Source organism: Camelus ferus, chromosome 16 (genome assembly GCF_009834535.1).
Source record: "Camelus ferus isolate YT-003-E chromosome 16, BCGSAC_Cfer_1.0, whole genome shotgun sequence".
NCBI classification, from domain to species: Eukaryota; Metazoa; Chordata; class Mammalia; order Artiodactyla; family Camelidae; genus Camelus; species Camelus ferus.
Window position 1 is genome coordinate 33,818,103 of NC_045711.1, and position 22,217 is coordinate 33,840,319.

The 22,217-nt window shown below is 55.4% G+C and overlaps 1 protein-coding gene across 2 annotated transcripts in view; it reads right to left on the reverse strand.

Annotated features, from left to right (window-relative positions):
- Positions 1 to 22,217, reverse strand: part of MRC2 (mannose receptor C type 2) — a 49,844-nt gene that overhangs the window by 8,297 nt on the left and 19,330 nt on the right. For both annotated transcript variants that reach the window (XM_032457150.1, XM_032457149.1), the window contains exons 2-17: positions 13,130 to 13,531; positions 12,225 to 12,398; positions 11,894 to 12,058; positions 11,561 to 11,674; positions 10,958 to 11,101; positions 8,129 to 8,317; positions 7,812 to 7,966; positions 6,406 to 6,513; positions 4,517 to 4,632; positions 3,901 to 4,049; positions 3,092 to 3,309; positions 2,207 to 2,349; positions 1,007 to 1,109; positions 602 to 740; positions 457 to 492; positions 34 to 194 (exon numbers count right to left, since the gene is read on the reverse strand). In XM_032457150.1, coding sequence (XP_032313041.1) covers positions 34 to 194; positions 457 to 492; positions 602 to 740; positions 1,007 to 1,109; positions 2,207 to 2,349; positions 3,092 to 3,309; positions 3,901 to 4,049; positions 4,517 to 4,632; positions 6,406 to 6,513; positions 7,812 to 7,966; positions 8,129 to 8,317; positions 10,958 to 11,101; positions 11,561 to 11,674; positions 11,894 to 12,058; positions 12,225 to 12,398; positions 13,130 to 13,531 — 2,516 coding nt within the window. The remainder of the gene's footprint in view (positions 1 to 33; positions 195 to 456; positions 493 to 601; positions 741 to 1,006; positions 1,110 to 2,206; positions 2,350 to 3,091; positions 3,310 to 3,900; positions 4,050 to 4,516; positions 4,633 to 6,405; positions 6,514 to 7,811; positions 7,967 to 8,128; positions 8,318 to 10,957; positions 11,102 to 11,560; positions 11,675 to 11,893; positions 12,059 to 12,224; positions 12,399 to 13,129; positions 13,532 to 22,217) is intronic.

Here is a 22,217-nt window from a genome sequence, read left to right on the forward strand (position 1 = left end):
AGGCCTGCCCTCCTGGCTCACTCACGTGCCCACCTTCTGCAGATTGTGCCCTAGGAAGTCCAGCTCGGCCTGGCTATGCACGGAGGTCAGCTCCGCCTGGAACCATGTGCAGATGCGCTGCGCCTGCGCCCACGTGGAGTGGTGCTCGAAGAACTTGTACTCGGCCTCCTGGAAACGCAGCCATTCCCTCCGGCCTGTGGGGACAGAGCGGCAGTAGGAATGGCCGCCAGGCTGGGGCTGCCTGCCGGCCCCGCCATGTCCGATGGAGGACAAGGGGGGTCCAGGGCAGGCGAGGCTTGCGAGCCCATCGGACCTCCGCCAATAGGGCTGCAGATGCCCCATCCCCCTTTCCTCTGCTGGAACCCCTAGCTCCCTTCGTTCTGACCCTACCAGGCCCTGCTTGGGAGATGACGCCCCTTTCCTTCTAGCCCATGGGGGATGGGCAGGGAACCTCACCTTGCGGACTGTCGTCGGGCTCCCGCACATCTGCGCCTACGGGGACAACAGGGACAGAGACGCTGCAGGAAAGGGGACCCTCTCCTGGATCCCCGGCCCCGCTGCCCTTCACCCCATCCCCTGTCCTCCAGCCACCCCACCCAACCTCGAGGGATCTTGCAGATCCAGTCCAGCTGCGTCTCGCACTGCAAGGCCACCCACTGCAGGGAGGCCAGGTCGAGCACTGCGCAGCCCCTGATGTCGTCGTCGTCGTGCCGGCTCCGGTCGAAATTGTGATAAGAGAACTGATGAGGTCGGAGGGGGAGAGGGATCTCAGGTACCAGGCGCAGGCTGCCCCCTACCCCCATAACAGGCCGACAAGAGGCCTGATATAAGCTGGGAACCCCCAACCTGGTCTGGACACCAGCCCCCCTTTCCTCTTTACATGCCAGCTCTGGCCAGAGGCCCTGCCTCTACAAAACCTCGCTCACCTCGGAAAGACCACGCCCATGCCCAGACCTCGCCCACTCAGGCCCCGCCCACCTGTTCCGCCTCCTACAGGCCCCCTCACCCCGAGGCCGTCGCTCCAGCGCCAACTCTTCCCAGCTCCGGGGTCTCGACGGTTCAGGCCGATCCAGAACCAGTGCTGCTCGTGGATCTCGGGCTCTGATTCACTTAAGCACAACCAGGGGTGGAGACAGAAGACATGAGGGATGAAAGGAGTAGAGGCTACTTGCAGCTGTGATGCAGGCAGTCCCAAGGGCCTGGTGCCTCTCCATCTTGGCTTGACGCTCACTGGGCAAAACACTGTTGGGGCCCCCTTAACAAGTTCTCTCCCCAGAGAGAACTGGGCTAGCTGGACCAGGCGCCTGGCTCACTGGGGGTGATGGCCTGGCTCCCTTCCTTTGTTTCCCTTTGGGTGGGGTTTGCTTTGCCATCAAGACTACAGGCTTTCACATTAGGAAGTCAATGGGAATCGTGCAGAGACCTGGGGCCCTGGAATCAGATGCACCTGGATTCCAGTCCTGGGTCACCCACAGATCAATTCTGTGACCTTGGGCAAATAAGCCAACCTCTCTATCAGCCCACAAGAGATAAGGTCTACTTTGTAGGGTTCGTGAGAGTGCTAAGGAGGGTGCTGAACGTGGATTGACTGTTAGCACAGTATCTGGTACGTGGTGAGGAGCGATCAATATGAGCTATTATAATTACTAGTCAAATAATGTAATCATGATGTTTGCTAGGAGGCGATACCGCTGGAAGCCTGGATCCCTTTGGACTTCTCCCAGTGCCAAGGGAATTACAGAGCTGCGTGTCACAAGATGCCTTAGGAGCCCACAGGACAGAGATGGGGTTCTGGAGGGACCTCGTGGGCAAATGCTCACTTTTGCAGCCTTTCTCTTCCTGTCTCTCAGGAAAAGCTGTTCATTGAGAAGTGTGGGCTATTATAGGATGGTGATGGGGCATTCAACTTGGATCAGCTTACAGGAGATTTTGCCATGGAGGAAGGATGGTGAGGGTGGTTATTTGTGTAAAATCTGTGAGTCTGAGGTGGGTGTTGCTGGCTTTGGTGAGCAACACAGGGTCTCCGACTCCACAGAGGGAGGACAGGATGGTCCTGGCACTAGCAGCAGATACACAGGTCTTTCAAGCCCTGAGACAGGCTTCCCTGGGGTCACCTTCACCTGGCCCCTGCCCCCTGTCCAGCAAAACGAAGAGGCACACACTCGTGCATGCAGGGCCCCCCACCCCCACCCCACAGTCTCAGTACCCGAAGATCTTATTGAGCATATTGGCCACAAAATGCTCCTCCTCATAGCTTGCCAGGCTCAGCAGCTGGGCCCCCAACTCCTGGCAGGCCCCCTGGGCCTGGACCCAGTCCTTCTTGTCCTGCAGCCGCTCCCAGCTGAACACCTGCAGGAGCAAAGTCCAGTGGTCCAAGCTGGTCCCCCGGCCCATCTCCCCATAGGACACCTGCCCTCCCATGACATGAATGGGAAGCGAGGCTGGGGCCTCACTGGACAGTGGGTCCAAGCTCACTAAGACAGTCCTGCTCACCAGAGAATGAGTCCCAGGGGACAGGAGCTGATAGTCATCTTCCAGAGAACACTCCCTGCCTGGTTCCCCGACCAGCAGGCCGATCTGGGCTCTTGTCCCAACGGAGCCACAATTTGCCATAGGCAAGTCCTTTCCCCTCCCCAGACTTCAGCTTTGTTGTATAATACAGGACTGTGGACTATATCAGTGGCTCCCAAACCCAGCAGGGTTTGAAAAACACAGATTACCAGGCCCCATCACAGCCCACTGAATCCCAATCTCCATAGTGGCAACCGGGAAGATTTTTTAAAATCAGACTCCCCAGGCAATTCTGAAGAGCAGTCAGCCTGGCCCCAACACTGAGAACTGAAACCAATGGTCTCTATGGGATTTTTCCAATTCCTCAAAGGTTTACTGAGCACCTACTACGCTCCAGGCCTCAGATTCCACTGACAAGAGCTCATCAGAAAGTCCCTGTCTGCAGTCCTTTTGGGGAAAAGTTTCTCTGGTGCCCAGCTGCCTGGATCATGGTTGGGGCCACCCACCAGCCAGGGATGCGGTCTCTTTGCTCTTCTTTTTCCTTCCTACTCCCCCACCCCCAGGCCTACAGGCTGCCTACCTTATAGCAGTGCCGGAGTTTGGGGTCTGAGCCCCAGCCCTGGGGACAAGCGCCGGTGAGGCTGGGTGTGGGGTCCGGCCCAGGCAGCTCGGGTGTCACTGGCGTGCCCAGGCTCTGCCGGCATATGTAGCGAGCCCGGAACGAGGTGCAGTTCTTCACCTCCCACAGTCCCATGGCGCTGCCCGTGGCCAGGGCCACGCAGCCCCCACGGCTGTACCCTGAAGGAGGGAGGAGGGAGACCCGCACACTGAGAGGGACTCACAGTCCAGCCCTCCCACATCCCGCAGGGCACCACCATGGCCCTCAAACTGGGGGCCAGCTTGGCCATCTCTGCAGGGACACGCTCTGTGGAATCAGGGCCCCAGGGGAAGGAAGAGAATGGAGGCAGAGTCCTAGCTCTATGTTTACTCCGTGAGACCTCAGGCAAGTTGCTTAACCTCTCTGAGCCTCTTCCATCATCTACCTCATCTGGTTATTGAAAGGGTTAAAAAAGACAATGAATGCGAAATGGTACTAATCCTAACGGCAAGCACTTGTGCAATTCTAAGAGCTTGACCCACATTAAGCCACTTAAGCCTCAGGCCCACCCTGTGAGGAAAGTATCATTACTCCACTGGACAGATGAGGAAACTGAGGCTCAAAGATACGAAGCTAATAAAGTGCAGTCAGGACCTGAGCCTGGCGGTCTGGCTCCAGAGCCTGTCCTCCTGACCACGTCACCACACTGCACGAACGGTCTCGGTCCTGGCAGGGCTGGACCACCGTGGCCTCCCAGCTTCACCAAGGAAAGTCAAAGAGGAGGGGCTCACCGGGCTGGTCCCGGTTCCAGTGGGTGTACATGACCTCGTCCCCGCTGAGCCAGCGGAAGGAGCCGGTGCTGTTGAGGTCCTGCAGGGCCGTCCAGAAGTACTCGCCATCCCAGCTGTAGATGAGGCTGCTGACAAAGGCCTGCTCAAACCTGCAGGAGGGAGGCTGGTCGAGGCAGGGAGCTTGCCCCCCGCCATTCCCTGGGCCACGGGCCAGATGCCTTGCTCCAGGAGCTTGGGTGCTGTGCCTGATCAGAAACTTGGTCTGGGAAGTGGAGGACCCCCTGCAGCTGACACACAGTAACCCAGCTCCCCTTCTACTGTCTGCACCTCCATGCCTTGCTGAGAAGAAAGAGAGAAAATCAGACACAGCCTAGACCTCTTTTGGGCATCCAGCTCACTCCAATGCCTATTCCTGCCCCTGCCCAGGACCTGCCCCATGCTGGGGCCACTTAATAAACGCGAGTCATTCTGGTGACACTATTAGAAAAAGGCCCTGGAGCCAGCTGAAGCTCCAAGGACTCAGGTCCCTCTGCACTTGATGGCAGGATGCTGCCCACGCTAGTGGAGGGACCACACTAGGCCAGGACCTGGGGGAGGGCTGGTCCCCCTCCTGTACCTGTTGGTGATGGTGACCAGCTGAGAGCCATGGTCGGTGCACAGGCGCCGGGCCTCACTGTAGGTCACTTGGTCCTCTCCCAGCCAGTAGCAGGATGGGCTGTGCCACGTCCAACCCTGGCTCAAGACAGTGGGCGGAAAAGGGGCATGTGTGGGGAGGACTGTCCTCTCACCCGTGAATCCTGGGGTAGGGCAATGCTATCAATGGCACCAATGAATTTTCTGCAGATTGGGCATGGGACAGAGGGGACTGGTCTGACACCAGAGCCAGCTCTTTCCATGCTGTGTTCTGCACCTTCTCACTCCACCCTCCCCTCCTTACCAAGGCCCACAACAGCCAGACCTGCGTGGAAGCCTGGCCCAAAGAGGCAGCCAGTCACCCGGGCCCCAGCGTGGCCAAGAAAGATGAGTGGCCCATGGGCTCCTCTCTTGGGCATTTGAACCAAGAGATGCAGTGGGAAAACTGCCAGTTGGCTGGGAAACCAGAGCCAAAAAACAGGGAGAGCTGCCAGGATGTGGAGGAGGCTGGTAATCCTCAGGGGCCTGGAAAAGCTGGAGCGTGCGCCAGGCCCAGCGAGGGGCAGCAAAGCTGTGAAGGGAGACCACCCCTCCTGAGCTCCTAAGCCGCTGGCTCTCCACCGCCCACCCCCACGAGGCCAAGGAGGCCACATACATGCATACACATATAAACATATATGCATACACACCTATGCATGCACACACACATACACATACGTGTGTATGTGTGAGGGAGCATGTGGGGGATGTGCATGTATGTGGGGGTATATATGCATGCATTTGTGTGTACATGTATATGTGTGTATACGGGGGGCCACAGAGTCCCATACGCTCAGCAGAGACCCTTGCTAAGACCCTTGATTCTCCCAAGAGTGGCTGCCCAATGCCCACCCGACTCACTCCAGGCCAGCCCTGGTGCAGGGCACTCAGTGATGCCCCCACCCCACTGTCCCACCTCATCAGAGCCACCCTGACCACGCCGGCCCCCAAACTCTCCAGCCAGGCCCCTGTCTGCTCTCTTCTCCTCCCCACTGGAGGTCATGCCTGCTGGCATTCCCTCCTCCTCCCTGGAGAAGAGTTTTGGGGGGAAGGTTGGGGGAGTGTGGTAAGGGGCCTGAATCCAAAGGAAAACAGTGAGAAGCCAGGCTGGCAGCGAGGGGCTGGCAGGAGGAACGTGGCCTCGGCAGAGGGAGCCGTCAGAGACCCAAGGCACAGTTTCCTTTACAAGTAAGTAACTGTATGTGTCCACACCACCACTCATGTCCTGCTCAGTCAGGGGCCGGGAGTGGACCTGGAGGAGGGAAATGGGTCAACACCCCCTTGTCCTCTTTCATACCCTCTCCCGGACTCATTTATTCTCCCATTCAGTCCTGACCCCTTCCCTCCTGGGGCTAGAACACAAGGAGGGAGACACCAGAATGGCCTCGTTCCTCCTGAGGAGACAGACGAGCACATACTGTATCAACGGTGTGTTGTGTGGCAGCAAAGACTGAGGTGGGGCAGCAGGACTTGGGTGCACAGAGGACACGGGCTCTCCCCAACAGCCTGCATGCAGGTGACAACTGGACCAGAATGGGGGCCTGCCCACCCCCACCTCCTGGTTCTCTGCTGCCTTCAGGGAGCAACTTTCCTATGGAGCCGGGCTCGGGGCTGGGAGTGGGGAGCTCTGCTTCCTCCCAACAGCCTCCCTCCCCCACCCCACCTCATCCACTATCACTCCTTCTGGACCGGAGCAGTTTGGAGAATAGGAGAGAGGCGTGTGCCAAGGAAGGGCCAAGGCCATGGGAGACTGTGGGATTCCACCTGCCCCTCACTCCCCTGGGAGCTCCCCTGGTTGGCACCCCTCCCAGGCAGCTGCAGAAGCACCCTCACCTTCCGGCAGCCGTGGTCTTCCTCAGCGGTGCCCTGGCTCAGCTGGCCTGCCTTCTTACAGATGGACGGCAAGGACTGGTTACAGGGACTGTCATTCCAGCGACCTTCCTAGAGACACAGGGTGAGGGGAGTCTCAGACCATCTCTGCCAAATCTCCCAAACCCCTTCAGTGAACCTGGTTTCCAGACGTGGCCCTGCCTCTGACATGCTATGTGAGCCTGAGCAGGAAGCTTGACCTCTCTGTGTTCCAGGCCGGAAAATAGGGAGAGCAGGATGAGGGCTGTAAGCCTTACAGGGCTGATGAGAGCACACAGAGCTGGTGTGCAAATGCCCTGAAACTTCGACAAGCGCTGTCTAAATGGGAAAAGGTGCTCTTTTAAATTTTTTAGAGCTCATTGCATAAACATCTAGGTCAAGCTGGCTAAGACTACTAGCAGGACAGGGAGACGAGAGTCCCAGTTTGGCAAGGTGTCCAGCCAGTACCTGCAGATCCAGGATGAGCGGAGGCCGTGTGCCCAGACCCTCACATGGGCGGATGGCGCTGCCGAGGAACTTAGTCCTCGGCCCCTCCTGTGTCCAGGGCACCCAGTCAGCAGTTTTTGTTTGCCTTGAGCTCTATCCAGAGGGCAACGGTGTTTGTGTGTCCCAGCCCCCAGGAGAATGCCTGGCACATAGCAGATGCCCAGCAAATAATTGTTCATAACTTTTAAAGAGCATCCCCTAAGTCAGATGCCTCCACAGTCCCTGGCTCTGTTGCCTGTCCTCACAGTCATGGCAGAATGTCCTCTCTGTCTCTGGAGTGAGCAGTCTGTCCCTATGGTTTTGTCTGTTTTTTAAGGGTCTCTTATCTCTGCTTGAAGCCCTGAATCAATTCCTTCATTGACCCACAGTGTGTCTCAGCCAAAGCCATGGCAAAAAGTCCTGACTCCATCATTCCTTGAAGGGACAGGACCCTGGGCTGGGGAGGGCTGGCACACAGCAGCCCTGTCTGCGGAGCCTGTCCACATAATATGGGTTCTGACGCCACCTGCTGGCGGGGAAGTGCAGCTGGTAGGAGATCAAGATCACTGCAGGCACCGTCCTAAGGCAGCACAAGAATTAACTCTATTCTAATCCTCCCCATGACCCTCTGCAGTTGGCACCATTAGAGTTCCACTGACAATGAGGAAACCAAGGCACAGAGAGGTTAAGTAGCTTGCCCAAAGTGACCCAGCTAGTTGGCAGTGGAGAGGTGATTCAAATCCTGGCAATCTCTCCAGGTGGAAGGGACGGGACTGGGGCATGAAGATGGGGCTTCTTGAGAGGCAAGGGGGTGGTGTCACAGGTAGGAGATGATAGGACATCTTTCAGCTGGGGTAGCAGTGGGTGGGTCCTGGGGCCCTGTGATAGGGAGAGGGAGTTCTCACCGGCCCCCAGATGGTGACACAGTCCTCCAGGCTGTCCCGGAAGTTGTTGGGCTCAAAGGGGTGCCAGTGGGTGAAGCTCACGAGGCTCCCATCGGACCACTCAAAATTCATCTGCAGTTTCAGATCGTTGAGGCCAATCCACAGCTCCTCCACCTCTGAGGGCGCAGTAGGGGAGAGGGGTGAGAGGACATTGGGAGGTCAGCCTCAGCCACTGGCAGGGGGGGAAAGGGACCATCCCTGAGCCTCTGGGGCAGACAGGACGGGCATTCGGGAGGCCCCGGCCTCCACCCCAGCCCCCTGGACGCTCAGCCTTTCACCTTGCTTGATCTGCTTGGTGATGAACTCCAGCTCGGCCATGCTGTGGATGCTGAGCAGGTCGCCCCCACCCCGCAGACACATCTTCTTGGACTCCTGCCAGCTGCGCTTCTCAGCCTGCAGGCGGTAGCAGTGGCCCTGGAAGGGCTGCCAGCTGGGCTCGCACTCCACCTTCACGTTGGCCCACACATCTGCGGAGACCCGAGAGGCCGCTGCTCAGGGACCCAGCCACCCAGCCCGGGCACCAACCCACTGGGTGTCAATGCAGCCAGGGCTCCAAAGTCACCTCCTCCCCAAACCTGCCCAAATCCACCCTTCCCACCAGGACAGATCTGAACGCTGAATGATGATGAAAAGACAAAACCCTCCAAGGCAGCTAGAGCACCAGGAAGTGGTGGCAGATTTCACCCAAGACAGGATGGCCGCTCTAGCTGGGGCTCTCAGAAAGAGATGGGGGGGTTCAGGACAGCCCAGCCCCTGGAGCCTCAGTTTCCTCCTCTGTAAATGGGGTTTCCTGCTGTAAGACTCCGATTTATCTCATGTTCACCTTGTTTATTTAATAAGTGGCACCACCGTCATTGTCTCAAAGAGCATCTATGGTGTATGGCCCTGTCAGTCTGGGGTGAAGAGGGTGGAGAAGTGGGGCCTCCCCGGGTCAGCAGCTTGTAATCCCTGGCTGGGATTTCTCCTCTTGCTCCCTCTCCCACCCCCAGCTCCTCTCCCTGCACCCCTCCAAAGGTCCTAGGCCCTTCCTCACCCCTACTTTTGTGCATTTCAGGTTCACCCTCTGGGGATCAGAGTCCAAGGGCAGCTGAGGCAAACAAGTCCTTACTTTGGCCTTGGCAAGAGAAAACAAGACTTCAAACCACCCACAATTTCGGGCTCAGGCAGGAATCTGCTTGACTGGGCAAGAAAGCATGTGACCACTCGAAGCGTAACCCCACTGGGATCCGCTCCATCCTGGGAGATGCTCCAGGGTCCAGCCATACAATCTCTCAGAGATCCGGCAAAGTAGGCAGGGCCAAGAGCCTGAGCAGGCTCACTCCCTGGCTCAAGACCCATCAATCACCTCTCATTAGCAGCTAAGACCCCAGGCTGCCACCCAGACAAAACTGTTTAGTGAGTGTTCAGCCCCAAGGGGGACCTGTTTTGGGCTGGGGGAGGAAGGGAGCTCATGAAATGTGGCTGCTTTGCGGGCATGATGGTGCCTGCCCTCCAAATGACGTGCTTTGAGTGATGAGTCCTGAAGACAGAGCCCACCCAAGAAACTTCCTACAAAATATGGCTCATGCAGAGATGTGGGCCAGGATGAAAGAGGAAATCCAAGGCCAGGGACATATCTGCAGGTCCGTGAGGTCCAGAGGAGGACTCTCCACAGTGGCCACACAGGACACATCCAGGGGACAGAGGACACGGTGAGGGGCAGTCTCAGTGGGGACCACAGAGAGGCCAGGCTTGCTGCTCAGCCCTACTAACCATACTCCACCCTGTGGCCCTCCTTCTTTGAGAAAGCAGCTTCTGGAAAGACCTGGAATCGGTCAGGCTCCCGCCAGCTGGAGGTGAGGTACCCTAGATGTGGAGTGCCAATGTTTTAAGCCTTTGCTCCTGACTCCCCAAGGGGTGAGGGGAGAAAGCAGTGGCTGACGGCCCTGAATCAGTCTTTCACAACACTTTAATTGCCAGAAGCTAAAGTTTCACACTGTAAGCTCTTTGCTTTCTGTGTTTTGTGAATTTTTTCTGGTTTTGCCATATTTCCCTTGTACAAATCCCTGCTTGGCTGTTCCCATGGCGACTGACTCCTGCAGCACTCCTTCCAACCAGCTCTGCCACCTGCGGAGCCAAGCCGCTCCTTTGAGCCTGGCCAGGTCTCTAGCCTTACAGCAACCACACAAGGGGTTAAGAGTTTATCCTCAATTTGCACCTCAGAGACTAAGCTGCTTGCCCAGGGTCACACCCCTAGCACTAGGGCTAGGCAGTGAATCACAAATGTGAGCAAGATACTCCCTGCCTTAGAAGACTGCAAAGGCTCCCACAGCCTACCTGGCCCTACTGATATTTCAACCGAAGCCACGATCCTTCAGGGACTGCCTGCAACGTGCCTTTTGGAGTTGTTCTTGTCCCCATGCCCTCCAAGCCAGGACTTCTCAAACTGACCCAGCACATGAATTGCCTAAGGAGCTTGCAAAATGCAGGTTCTAATTCAATTAACTGGGGTGGGGGAGGGGCACCTGAGAGTCTGCATTTATAACAAGCATTTATATCATCATCTGGGAAGGCGAGGCTATGCTGCTGGTCCAGGGACCACAGTTTAAGTAGGTCTATACTCTAACCGTTAGTCACGGTGCAATACTCACCATCACTTAAAGCTGCTGTGAATTTCCATGCCTCCATGCCTTTGCACAGGCAGTTCCCTCTGCCAGAAATACCCTTCCCTCACACCTCTTATGCCTTTTAAAACTTATCCTGAACTTGAAAAGCCCAAATCAAATGTCACTTCCATGAAATCCTCCTTAACTCTCAAAGCGTAATCAATTTCTTCTCTAAGCCCCTCTAATATTTATTTGACATATTTTTGATAATAGTACATAACTCAGGGTATGCCAATTGCGTGTTGAGATGTCTGTCACCTCCAGCATACTGTGACCACCAGGAGGTCACAGTCAGTAATGAAGCCTCTAACACGGTTCTCCACAGAAGTTCCCGAACGAACGCAGTAACGGCGCATTTCAATTTGTTCAGAGGTCAGCGGAACCAGTAGAGAACAGGGAGGGCCAGGGCGCCGGCGCCGTGAGAGCCGCACCCCCACCCCGGGCGCGGGGGCCGCCGCTCACCGGGAGGCGGGAGCTCTGCCGTGGCGTTGGGCTTCTTCTTGCAGACGTAGGGCAGCGCGATGCTGCAGTCGCGGTTCTGCCAGCCGCCCGACGACTCCGTGCGGATCACTCCGCAGTTCTCCTCGCTCGGGTTGTCCGGCTGATCTGTGGGGAAAGCAGGGCGCCAGCGCCCCAGGAGAGAGAAACTCACCCCCTGGCCCCAGGAGCCCACCCGGAGCCCCGTGCGCCCCCGGAAACCCGAGCCAGCCCAGACGTCCGGTGTTCCGCTGCGGCCCTCCGCCCTCGCTGCTTCCTCACCCGGGCCCACGTGGGCCCAAACCTCTGGCCGGGCTGCTGATGCACAGCCCCGTGCCCGCGGCGGAAGGGATGCGTGGGAATGAAACCGGTCCATCCCCGAGGCCCTGTGCCCTGAGGAAAGGGCATCCGCTCCTAATTCAGACAGAGGCACTGCATGGACCAGCGGTGCCCACTCCAGAAGGGGGAGAAAATCTGCCCCCATCCCCACTGCTCGCCTGGAGTAGGGTACCAGGGAAGGGGTAAACAAGAGACCAAGGGCCTGTGGGGTCCCCCAGGCCGCCCTGTGCCCTGAACCCCGCGCCTCACCACTCTCCCAGTTGAGGTACTTGAGGGGCGAGTTGTCTGACCACTGCCAGCCACCACTGGTGTCCAGGTCGTTAAGGCCAATCCACAGTGTGGAGCTATAGCCAGTGAGGAGCCCTGACAGCAAGAGAGCCACCGTGAGAAGGGGGTTGCTCCATCCTCAGCCCTCCACTCTCCACCCCACCCACAGCATCCTTACCCCCACTGGCAGGCAGAAGGGGCTCAGGGTCCTCCAAAAGTAGGGGCAGGTGCCTGAGACCTGCCCCCCTGCCTTGCCCGCAGAGTGAGCCAGGCCCAGCCAAGCAGCCCAGGCCCAGGGTCCCTCACCAGCCTCACCATTGATGTAGGTCTGCTCGTGGATCTCTGTGATGCTCAGCAGATCTGCCCCCTGCTGCTCACAGCTGGCCCAGGCCTCCCTCCACGACAGCGTGGACTGGAAGTTAAACTGGTAGCAGCTGTCAGTCAGCTGGTCCTTGTCCCAGAAGGTCTCACAGTCGTTACCTGCCACCATGACAGCCGGGTGTAGGTCCCTCCCAGCCCTGGAGGAGTGCAGAGACCCACAGGGACTGCCCCACGCTACCAGAGGGGCCTCCCCAAAAGTTCTGCCACCTGCACAGAGGCCCATGAGGGCCAGCCTCCCACCAGCCCCACCCAGCTCTGCTCTCACTCTTGATGGGGCAGAAGCCCCAGCGCTCATCCTTGCCGTAGTCCTGGGTGGTGGCGCACCACAGGTGCCCGTCCTCGCGGCCCGTGCTGGTGCAGCCGTGGAACCACTGGTTGTCATACTTGAACGGGATGGTACACGGCTTCCCGTGGGAGTTCCCCTGGATGGTGTAGACCTCTGCAGGAGAGGGGAGCCAGGCCCTAGGCAACTGGACCCCAGAGGCTGCCCAGCCCCCTCATCCCTCAGGGAAAGCCCCCTATAACCCGGGGAGCCGGGCTGAGCAGGTGTTAGCAGAGAGCGGGAAGGGGCAGTGGCACCAAACAGTGGCTTCAAGGCTCCCTCTGCCATCAGGTCAGCCCAGAAGCCTAAGAGAGGTCCCACAGCTCATCTCATAGGGCTGGGAAGGGTGGGTGTCCACCAGCGCCCTTATGCCTGTCCAAAATCCAGCTGCCCCTCACACCAGGTTACATCCTGGAACTCTATGTGGCTTCTAGGAAAAGGGGCCCAGGATGGAGCTGCCCAGCAGGAAAGGCCCCTCACTGGGTGATTCTGGTCCCCGTTCACCCCTGCAAAACAGGGATCAAGACACTTGTTGGGGGGTTACCTTGGGGTCTCCCCTGAAGAACGGGCCTGGGGGAAGGGATTTCTCATTTAGTTTTCTGTTACATGCTTTTGTACTGTTTGAGGTCTTCCAAGAGTATGTTAATTTCATAATTTTTTTAAGAAGCAAATTAAATGCTTTGAAGTTCATTTTCTTGATTGTTCAAAAATTCTTCTCATTACAATTAAAGAGGTGACTGCCAGAAGTTTGCAGAGGTCAAGGTTTTGTCACCCCAGCGTCTGTCCCTCTGTGGCTCCAGGCCCTCTGCCACCCGGGCCCCAGCCCTCCTCTGCCAGCAGCTTCTCACCATAGTAGGGCCGGGAGCATAGATCTTCATCACTGCCATAAATGCGCCACTGGCCACTGCGAGTCTGGTCACCACGCTCGGGGCTGCCAACCTTGGACGTGTTGCCAGAGCGGCCGCCCAGGAGCAGGGAGAGCTGGTCACCCAGTGTGCGGCAATGCCAGCGAAGGCTCAGCGCCTCCCGGTCACATTCATACATGCCCAGGGAGGCAGTGGTGTTGCTGCCTGGCCAGCCTGTGCCCAGGCACTGCATGGTGCCCAGGTTGAAGAGCCGGTTTCGGGAGACCCACTTCCAGCGCTGGGCAGGAAGACTGGCATTGCAGGCTGGGGAGACTCGGACTTGCCCACCCTGGGCCTCCAGGCAGCCCTGCAGTCCGTGGCTGAAGATGAGGAAGACGTTGGGTTCTGGAAGGGAAGGCAGGACATGAAGCCATCACCGGGGCTCTCCCCACTGTCCCTGAGGGCCGGTGCTGCCCACAGACACTGACCACAGTCCCGGTGCTGGGTTGTGAGCCTTCTCTCCTACAGCAAATCACTCATCCTCACTACCAACCCTTTGGGGCAGTGGTGAGAGACACTGCTGTCCCCCTGTGCCCAAGGGAGGAGGAGCCCTCATGACCAGCCTCTGTTCTAGCCCCATGTCACCTGGAGGCAGGGCTCAGCCTTCTGTCCCACCCCTAAAAGCAAACCCAACTCCATATAGCAAGCGGGGAACTGTTCATTTTTTGGAAGCGCTTATGAGGAGGATAGAGGTGTTTATATTACACACCACACCACAACCTTTATCTCAACCTCCGTTACACAGCGGTATTTTTCTGCCAAAGTTCTTCTCTGACCTGGAGTCATTTTGTCTCACGTTTCCCTCTTGCTCCTGAGCTTCACCAGCTCCATCCTTTCCTCTCCTTTAGACTCTTTCCGAACCACTCACCACCATCCATTCGTGCCCCTATAACCATCTCACTCTTTAGTTTTTAGGCAGCATTTAGCTCTCTGGCTCCCCCGATCCCGCATCTTCTCACCCATCACCTCACCCAGCAGATACTCCGTGGAAGACATTGAAATCCAACTTGCCGCCAGCACACTGACTTTACAGATTAAGAAATCAAGACTAATATGAAAACAAATATATGTATGTATATGCATGATTGGGACATTGTGCTGTACACCAGAGATTGACACACTGTAATTGACTGTACTTCAATTAAAAAAAAAAACCTAACAGATTAAAAAAAAATCAAGACAAATTTACAGGAGGTAAATCATTGGTTGCCTGGGGCTGGACTGGGGTGACGGGAATGGAGAGTGACTGCTAACAGGTACAGGGTTTCTTCTGGGGGTGATGAAAATGTTCAAAAATTAGACTGTCATGATAGTCAACGCAATTCTGTTAACATCCTAAAATTCAATTAAATGCACATTTTAAATAGGTGGGTTTTACAGTATGTGAATTATGTCTCAGAACTGTTATATCTTAAAGATGTTATTATATCTTAAATGTGGAGAGAGAGAGAGAAAGGGAGAGAGAAAGGAAGAAACTGACCCGAGTTTAGAGACTTGACGTGACCTACGCGTGGTCTCACACAGCCAGTGAGCAAATCCAGGTCTCTCTAACACCCAAGTTTCACCACCTTCCTCTTGTTCCTCAGCTGCCATTCAGGACACAACACACACATTCAACACATCCCAGTCTCCAAAGAAATTTTGTATCCATTAGCCATTTGCTCTTCAGGATAACTTTCATGCCTTGAAAGCATGAATCTGACTGCCAGGGTTCGAATCTGAGCTTTGCCACTTAATGTGTGAGTTGGGCATGTTGCTTAACCTCCCTATGACTCAGTTTCCTCATAGTAAGACTACGGTAAAGGTTAAATGAGATAATGTACATAAAGCGTTTGGAATAGGATCCAGTACACGAAATATGATGATGATGATGATGACATTATAGGCAAAGAAACTGACTATGGGTAGTAAAACAAACTGACCAGAGTCATAAGGCTGGAGAGAGATGGAGCTGAAATTTGGTCTTCTGAGTCCAAACCCCAACATCTTTCTGTTCCACCATGCTGGCCTGATCATCCCTCTATAAGCCATTCTTCACAGCCAGGCAGAATGATCTTTAGACATGTAAATAAGTTCCAAAAATTTTTTTAAATAATACTGGAGTGTTGAAGGTCATGAAGAAAATAGTAATGACTTCAATGACATAAAAATTTTTTCCATGGCAAGAAAAATGCCCTAAACAAAGTCAAAATTCAAATGCCAAATATATGTAACTTTTTAGAGGCAAATAGTTTATTCCCTAATATAAAAAGAGCTGCTACAAAAAAATATGATAAATTATAAGGAAAACAGCAACAATATAGTAGAAAATGAATAATAGATATGTATACACAGCTTTAAAAACGTAACTGGCTCTTAAATATTTGAAATATTTGACATAACAGCCTCTCTCATAGTAAAAGAAAAAGCAGTGTAAGTCAGATTAGTCTCTCTCCTGTTTCAAGGGCTTCAAAGGCGATTCAACATTCTTCAAATAAAACTCAAACTCCTTACTACAAGCCACAAGATCCCACATGTTCTGGCCTCACCTACCAGTCTGATCTCAGATCATACTACTCCACCCTGCTCAAGTCACAGGGATCTCCCTGCCCTTCCTTGAACAGGCCTGACTCTTTCCTGCCCCAGGGCCTTTGCACTGTTTCCTCTGCCTGGCATTTCACCTTTCAAAATAAGCCACATCTTTACAGAGGCCCTCCATGACCTCTCAGTCTCAAGTAGTAATCATAGTTACTCTAAGCATATCTACTTGATTGTAATTCTTTTCACAGCACGTGTTATTATATGATTTTTTTTCAACATCTGGGTTATCTGCGAGTCTAGGTCTACTGACTGATTTTTCTCTTGATTATGGGTCACTTTTTCCTGCTGCCTGCATGTCTGGTAATGTTTATTACATACTGGACATAGTGGATAACGTTACAAGGAGCCTGGGTGTTTTTATTGCATATTGGATGTTGTGGAGGACATGCTAAGGGGAGCCTGGATTTTTTATCTTCCTAAAGAATGCTGAGTGTTGTTGTGACAGGCAGTTAAATTGCTGGTGGATCATCCAGCTCCTGTGGAGGCTTGGTTTTAGGTTTTGCTAGGGTGGGGTTGTTTGGGTTTTTCCTTTAGTCGGAAGGCGTGGCCCTTAGCCTTGGGTTTAATCATAAGGTGAGGCCCTTCTAGAGTTGCAAAGAAAAACCTTAAGCAATTACTAAGCCCTTCTAACTCAGTGGAACTTGAATTCCAAACTCTGTGTCCCCAGCACCAGGACTTCACTGAAATGTCTCCTCCCAGCTGCCCTTTCTTGCTCGGTTTCTTAAAGCTGCACTCAGCCCCTGCACAGTTTACAAGCTGCCAAGGATTTGAGGAGAATTTGTGGGAAAACATGGCCTGCCTTTCCTGGATTTTCCCTCTCGAGTTTTAGCTTTTCTGGTCGCCCCTCCGCTCCTACCAGTGAAGCTGCCACCTTCTGTCTGAGCTCCTCAGATGGGCAGCGCTCTCAGGAGGAGAAGCTGCTTAAATGAACCCCTCCCACATCTGCATCTTCCTGGTCAAGGACCCTTTCCTCCCAGCGTCTGCCTGGTTGTGCTGTTCGCCTTAGCCTCTAAGGACTCTTGGCCGGAGAGTTAGACTAATACAAATTAACCTGCCGTTTCCAGAACCAGAACTCAGAATCTGACATGGTTTTGTTCATTTTGTCTCCCATCTTGTTCAGAAGCTTCTGGGGACCTGCTCTGTCTTCACTGCTGTATCCCCAGGACCTATCACTCTGCCTGACACACAGCAGTGCTTAGTAACAAATAATGAACAAATGAATGAATGAATTTCATTCCTAGATAACAATCACAACCAACCAGTCTAACTTTCTGCCCCTTGTCCCAGCTGCCAAATTACTTTTCCTAAAACAGAGCGCACACGCCTCCTGCCACCGAGCGCTCAAAATTCCACAGTGGGAAGGCCAGTGGGGGAGCGACACTGGTCACTCTGTTCTCCAACAACACCAGGATGGGGTCCTCCCTGGGCAAGACACAGGTGACTGACTGAAGGACCAACGACGGCAACCGATGTAGTTAATCCTCCCACATCAGGGCCCCTCCCCTCAACTTGCTCCTTCCCTTCCAGCCACCTTCCTGGAACCATAAATTGGCCCAGGACTGGATCCAGGCCTGCCCCAGCCTCCTCTAAGGATTAGGCATCTGATTCACAGAAAATCCCCTCCATCAAGGACAGTAATAACAGAAAGCAGCCCTTGGCAGGGGGTCGGGAAAGGGTCTGGGACCAGAAAAGAAAGAAAGCAGTGCTTGCTTCCACGGGTGCTCTCAGAGATGGGACTGGACGTACAGCCCAAAACGCCACGGGAGCCCACAGCAGCCCAGGGGGCAGAACCTTCTCCTCCACGCGTGGGCTAAATTAATCCCAGCCAGGCTGAGCAGTCACAGCGAGCGGCAAATGAAGGGTCCAAAAGAGGCCCATGTCGGTCAGGAGAGGCAAGGCTGGGATCAGGCCACCTTCCCACAGCTTAACAGGTAAGGAAACTGAGGTCCAGAGAGGGGAAGGGGCTAGGATGTCCAATCCAATCGCAGTACCTCTTGAGGCCTTTCCTCCTGTTACATCAGTCACCACTCCAAGCCCCCACGGCACCCCCTCAACGCTGCCGTCTGAAGTTCTACAGGTTCAAATCCACATAACTCTCTGGAGTGCCTGCTCTGCACACAGCATGTACCAGGCAACTCCGGGAACACGAGGAAACACACAGCTCCCTCCTACTTAGAGAACAGTGGGTTTGGACACAGCAGGACGTGAGGGCAAACAGGCCCCTAAAATCCAGGTGTCTGGGGACAGAGGAGGGAGCTGTGCCTTCAGACTCTCTGAAGTCACTGAGGATGCGGGGGAGGCTGAGGGTGAAGAATGTAGGTCACAGAATGGCAGCGAATGAGAGAAGGACGAGGAATCTGGGGGCAGCAGGGAGGCCTGCAGGAGCAGTGCTGGGCCGAGGGGAGGCCAGGGGCTCTTCTACGAGGTAGAACCCAGGCGCTCAGCCCAGCTAGGGGCCTGGGGGACCCTCGGGAGAGGGCGTTTTTCACCCAAAGTTGAGGGCTGGAGCTGGGGCTGGGCCCACACAGAAAGGAAGCTGTTTCTCCAGGGGCCAATGGAGGAGGAGATCTAGCTGGGCCTCGGCCGAGCTGGCAGTGCTGCAGAGAGAGGGAAGGGCGCGAAGGCATTTTGAGAACTAATTCTGTGTTCTCTGCATCCGTGCTCTCAGCAAGCACACACGAAGTGGCAGAGGGAGCTCAAAGCACAGAGGCCTGAGGCCCCCCATTCCCAGAAGACCCCCTCCAGCCTCACCCACCCCACAGCCTCCCTCCACTCGCCTGGGGAGCATGCAGGGAGTGGAAGTGGCCCTTACTGGAATCTTGGTAATGCCTGCATCAGAGACCAAGATGACCTCTTGTATTCTGATGGCAAGCACACCAACAGCACAACACTAGGCACCAAGCTGCAGGTCACGATGCACTTGTTGGTGAGTGCATAAATGAATAAATGAATGAATGAAGCCAGGCAGGGAACTATGCACTGAGCACCAGCTGCACATCATTCATTCGTTCAACAGATATGGATTGAGAATCTAATCAGGGCCAGGTAGGGTGCCAGGCAGCAAGGGTGTCCAGATGAGCCACACAGACATAAATCTGGGCACCATAGGGGCTGGAAGGTGCCAGGCTCTGCGTGAAAGGCGTGGAGACAATAATGGACTCCCTGACCTCACTGAGCTGCCCGTAGCCTCTGGCTTTTGCTTTTGTCTGCCCAGCAAACTTCCCATCCGCTTCCCTTTCTTATTTATAAAAAATCTTCCTGCATCTCTGGCTATGTGAGTGGACCCAGGGCTCACCCTTAGCTAATAATCGTGTCCATCCCCCGGCCACAGTGATTGGTCACTTAACTCAAACAGGGCTAAACCAGAGTCCTCCCCTGAAATACATGAAGTCTCTTCTCTCTGTTGAGATCACTAAACTGGGGCTGCCAAACGTGGCCACGTTTCCTTATGAGGAGAAGGCCTTGCTGCTGTAGGTAAGAAAGGGGATAACATGGAGAGAGACACACAGCTGAGAGATGGAAGGAGAGGTTGCAAGTCCTCATGGTGCAAAACGTCCAGGCGCCGAGATCTCCGTGGCTCTTATTCCATCCTGGGCATCACTCAGGATTGTCTGCAGCCACGTTCCTTTTTTTTTTTTTTTTTTTTTTTTTTTTTGCTGAGCTTGTTTGCATCGAGTTTCTATCTTTATAACCAAAGAATCCTGATAAACACACAACCCTAGGCGCTGGAGCCAGAGCCTTTCCCCCAGTATGAAACACTGGTCCAAGCTCCTTACTCCCCTGGAGGCCTGTTCTGGGGTCCCCTCTGACCGTCAGATCAGTGATGAGCTTCTTGGGCCACATCAGAGGAGGTGCCGGGAGGCTGGACCCACCCCATGCTCCTGATCGCTGCTCCCTAGAGGCTTTCTCATCCATGCAGACAAGCATTTATGACTCACTGTACTAGGTACTACAGGGAAACAAAAGGACAGGGCTTCTGCCCTCAAATGCAGCCGGAGAGGCAGAACTCACGAAGTAATCCACGACAAAGTTATAAGCAACACATCAACAAGGTGCAAATCAGTCAGGTCTAATTTATACTGCATGGTTGGGGGTAAATGGACAGAAACAGATCTTCCAGGAAACTGAAGTGTGACAGGAATCTTTCTGGTGTGGACTCCACACTCCCTTGCTTTTCAGACATCCAGGGCATCACCCTGAAAATTTACTCCTCTGCTCAGGGGCAACTGGGTTTTCAAGCTGTCTGCCCTACGCTGAGTAACCCCATCTCCTCCCCCCCGATGGACGGTCCCTGTGGCCTCCTTTCCTTTCTCGTCTGCCATGAAATCCACATGATGTGCTGGTGGCGTCCTGAGGCTGAGTGCAGACGTTCACAACTGCCTGTCTTTTGGAGCAAAACCTCTCAGCCGTCCCTGCCGCTTCCCGGACTCAGCCTAGCGTTGGAGGCAGCCAGAGGTCTGATCTCAGATGAGACGGCTGCTCCCCATCACAAGTTGAAGACATTATGCTGAAGGAAGTTAATTGTAGCACAGTGCCTGGCATGCAGCAGGCCCTCCACAAATATCTACTGAATGAGAGGCATGTCAAACAAAATCCAGAAAGGGGCAAACAGAGACAAGGACAGGGAGGGTGTTCCAAGTTGGGGGGATGGCAGGAGCAAAGACTGGGGACCCAGCAACCAGCCTGGCTCAGCAACTAGAGAGCTGGGGATCAGGGACCAGGGACCAGCTGGTGAGCCCCAAGAGCTGACAAGATTTGGTCCCAGAGGGCACAGCTGGGTGGCATCCAGCCTCTCTTCCATCTCCCCCATCGGCACTCCTCCCCAGGCCACGCAGAGGCCAGGGGTCATCCCAGGGAGAGCCAAGGGCCGCCCGCAAGGCCGCCAGCCAAAAGGAGCAGCTGTTTTCAATGAGTCGCTTGGCCCTGAGGCCAGGGCTGGAAATGTCCGAGTCAGCAGAAGCTGCCAGCCCCGCCCTGCTGAGAGGCTACTCTGGGGACCCAGCACCCCACCCTGCACCATCCTCTATCAGAGGCTGTGTCCATGTCCATGCACGCACATTGGACCTGAGGCGGGGCATTCCTTCCACGGAGGGCAGGGGAGTCAAGGACTTTTGAGGCCCAGTTTCCTACCTAATTGTGCCACAGCCTCACCAAAATCCTGGGCAAGTGTGGGCTTCCCTCTGCTGTCCACCCTCCAGGCTTCTCACACCCCCTCTCCTCCCGAGCCACCCCTCCACTCTAGCCAGGCCAAATTGCTTGCCCCTCATCATGTACAGTACACCTAACAATACCCAACACAGGGGCCCCACCAAGGCTCCGCTGTCGCATGCATGCATGTGTAGTCTCTCAATCTCTCCAGCCCCATGAGCCTCCTCTCTCACTCATTTCTCACTCTCCCCCATTCCATACTCAGGGTGATTTGCTGTGCTCTATTAAGATGTTAATGCAAACTCTGGCAGAGGATGAGTTTAGAGGTGGGCTTGTCACTTAAATGCTAGAGAAGAGGGACATGAAGAGGGTGGTGGGAGTGAGAATTCATGTAAGTTCAGAAAGGCAATTTTAACCCTCCAGTGGCTCTGCCTGCCAATCCTCGGGTCCCCCAAGTGGCCCCTGGGGCTCTCTGGGACACAAATCCTCACCCGCCCTGACCTTCCCCCACTCCGGCGATTGAATGCTGTTTGATCTCATCCCCTGCTGGCTTTTTGTCTTCTCAGGGTAAAGCATCACAAACTTTTCTTCCGTCTGTCCTTTCCCAAGCCCCATCTTGTAGGAAGGCTAGGAAGGGTGGGGTAGGGGTGTGGTGTGCTGCCGAGCCCAATTTCGCCTCTAACCTCTGGCAGAAAACGAAACCCTCTGCTCCTGGGCAGCTCCCGCGGCCTGGCTCCTCCGCCCTGTCCCCACGCCTCTTCCTTACCGGAGCATCCCAGGGGCGGGCCCACCTTGGACCCTACCTCCCGCCCGCCCCCTGGACCTAAGGTACTGGGACCCGCCTGTCCTCGGAGTTCTGGGTCTTCGCGTCCGCTCTGCGCCCCACTTCGCAGTGCACCGCTTGTCGGCGGCGCGCCCTCCCTCCACGATGCGCCGCCCCCACTGCCGGCGCCCCAGCTTCCCGCGCGCCCCGGGCAGTTCCCGAGCCTCCGCGAGGCCCCGAGGTCCGCCCGGTCCCCAGCCCAGCTCTGCGAATCTCAGCTCTGCGGCCCCCACCCCACCCCCCCGGCGCCGTCTGCTAGCCCGCAGCCAAAATAAACAGTCCAAAGCCACTTCCTTCCCCAGGGGGCAACTTTCACAACAACGGCCGGCTCTGGTCGCGGCAGGAAGTGGCTTTCTGGGCCAGCACAATCCAGCCTCACTGACCGGGCAGCGAAGGGCAGCATTCAGGACCCGGGACTGGAGCCTCGCCCAGCTCTGCGTTTGCGCTTGGAAGGGAGCGCGCGTGGGTGGGGGTGTGTCC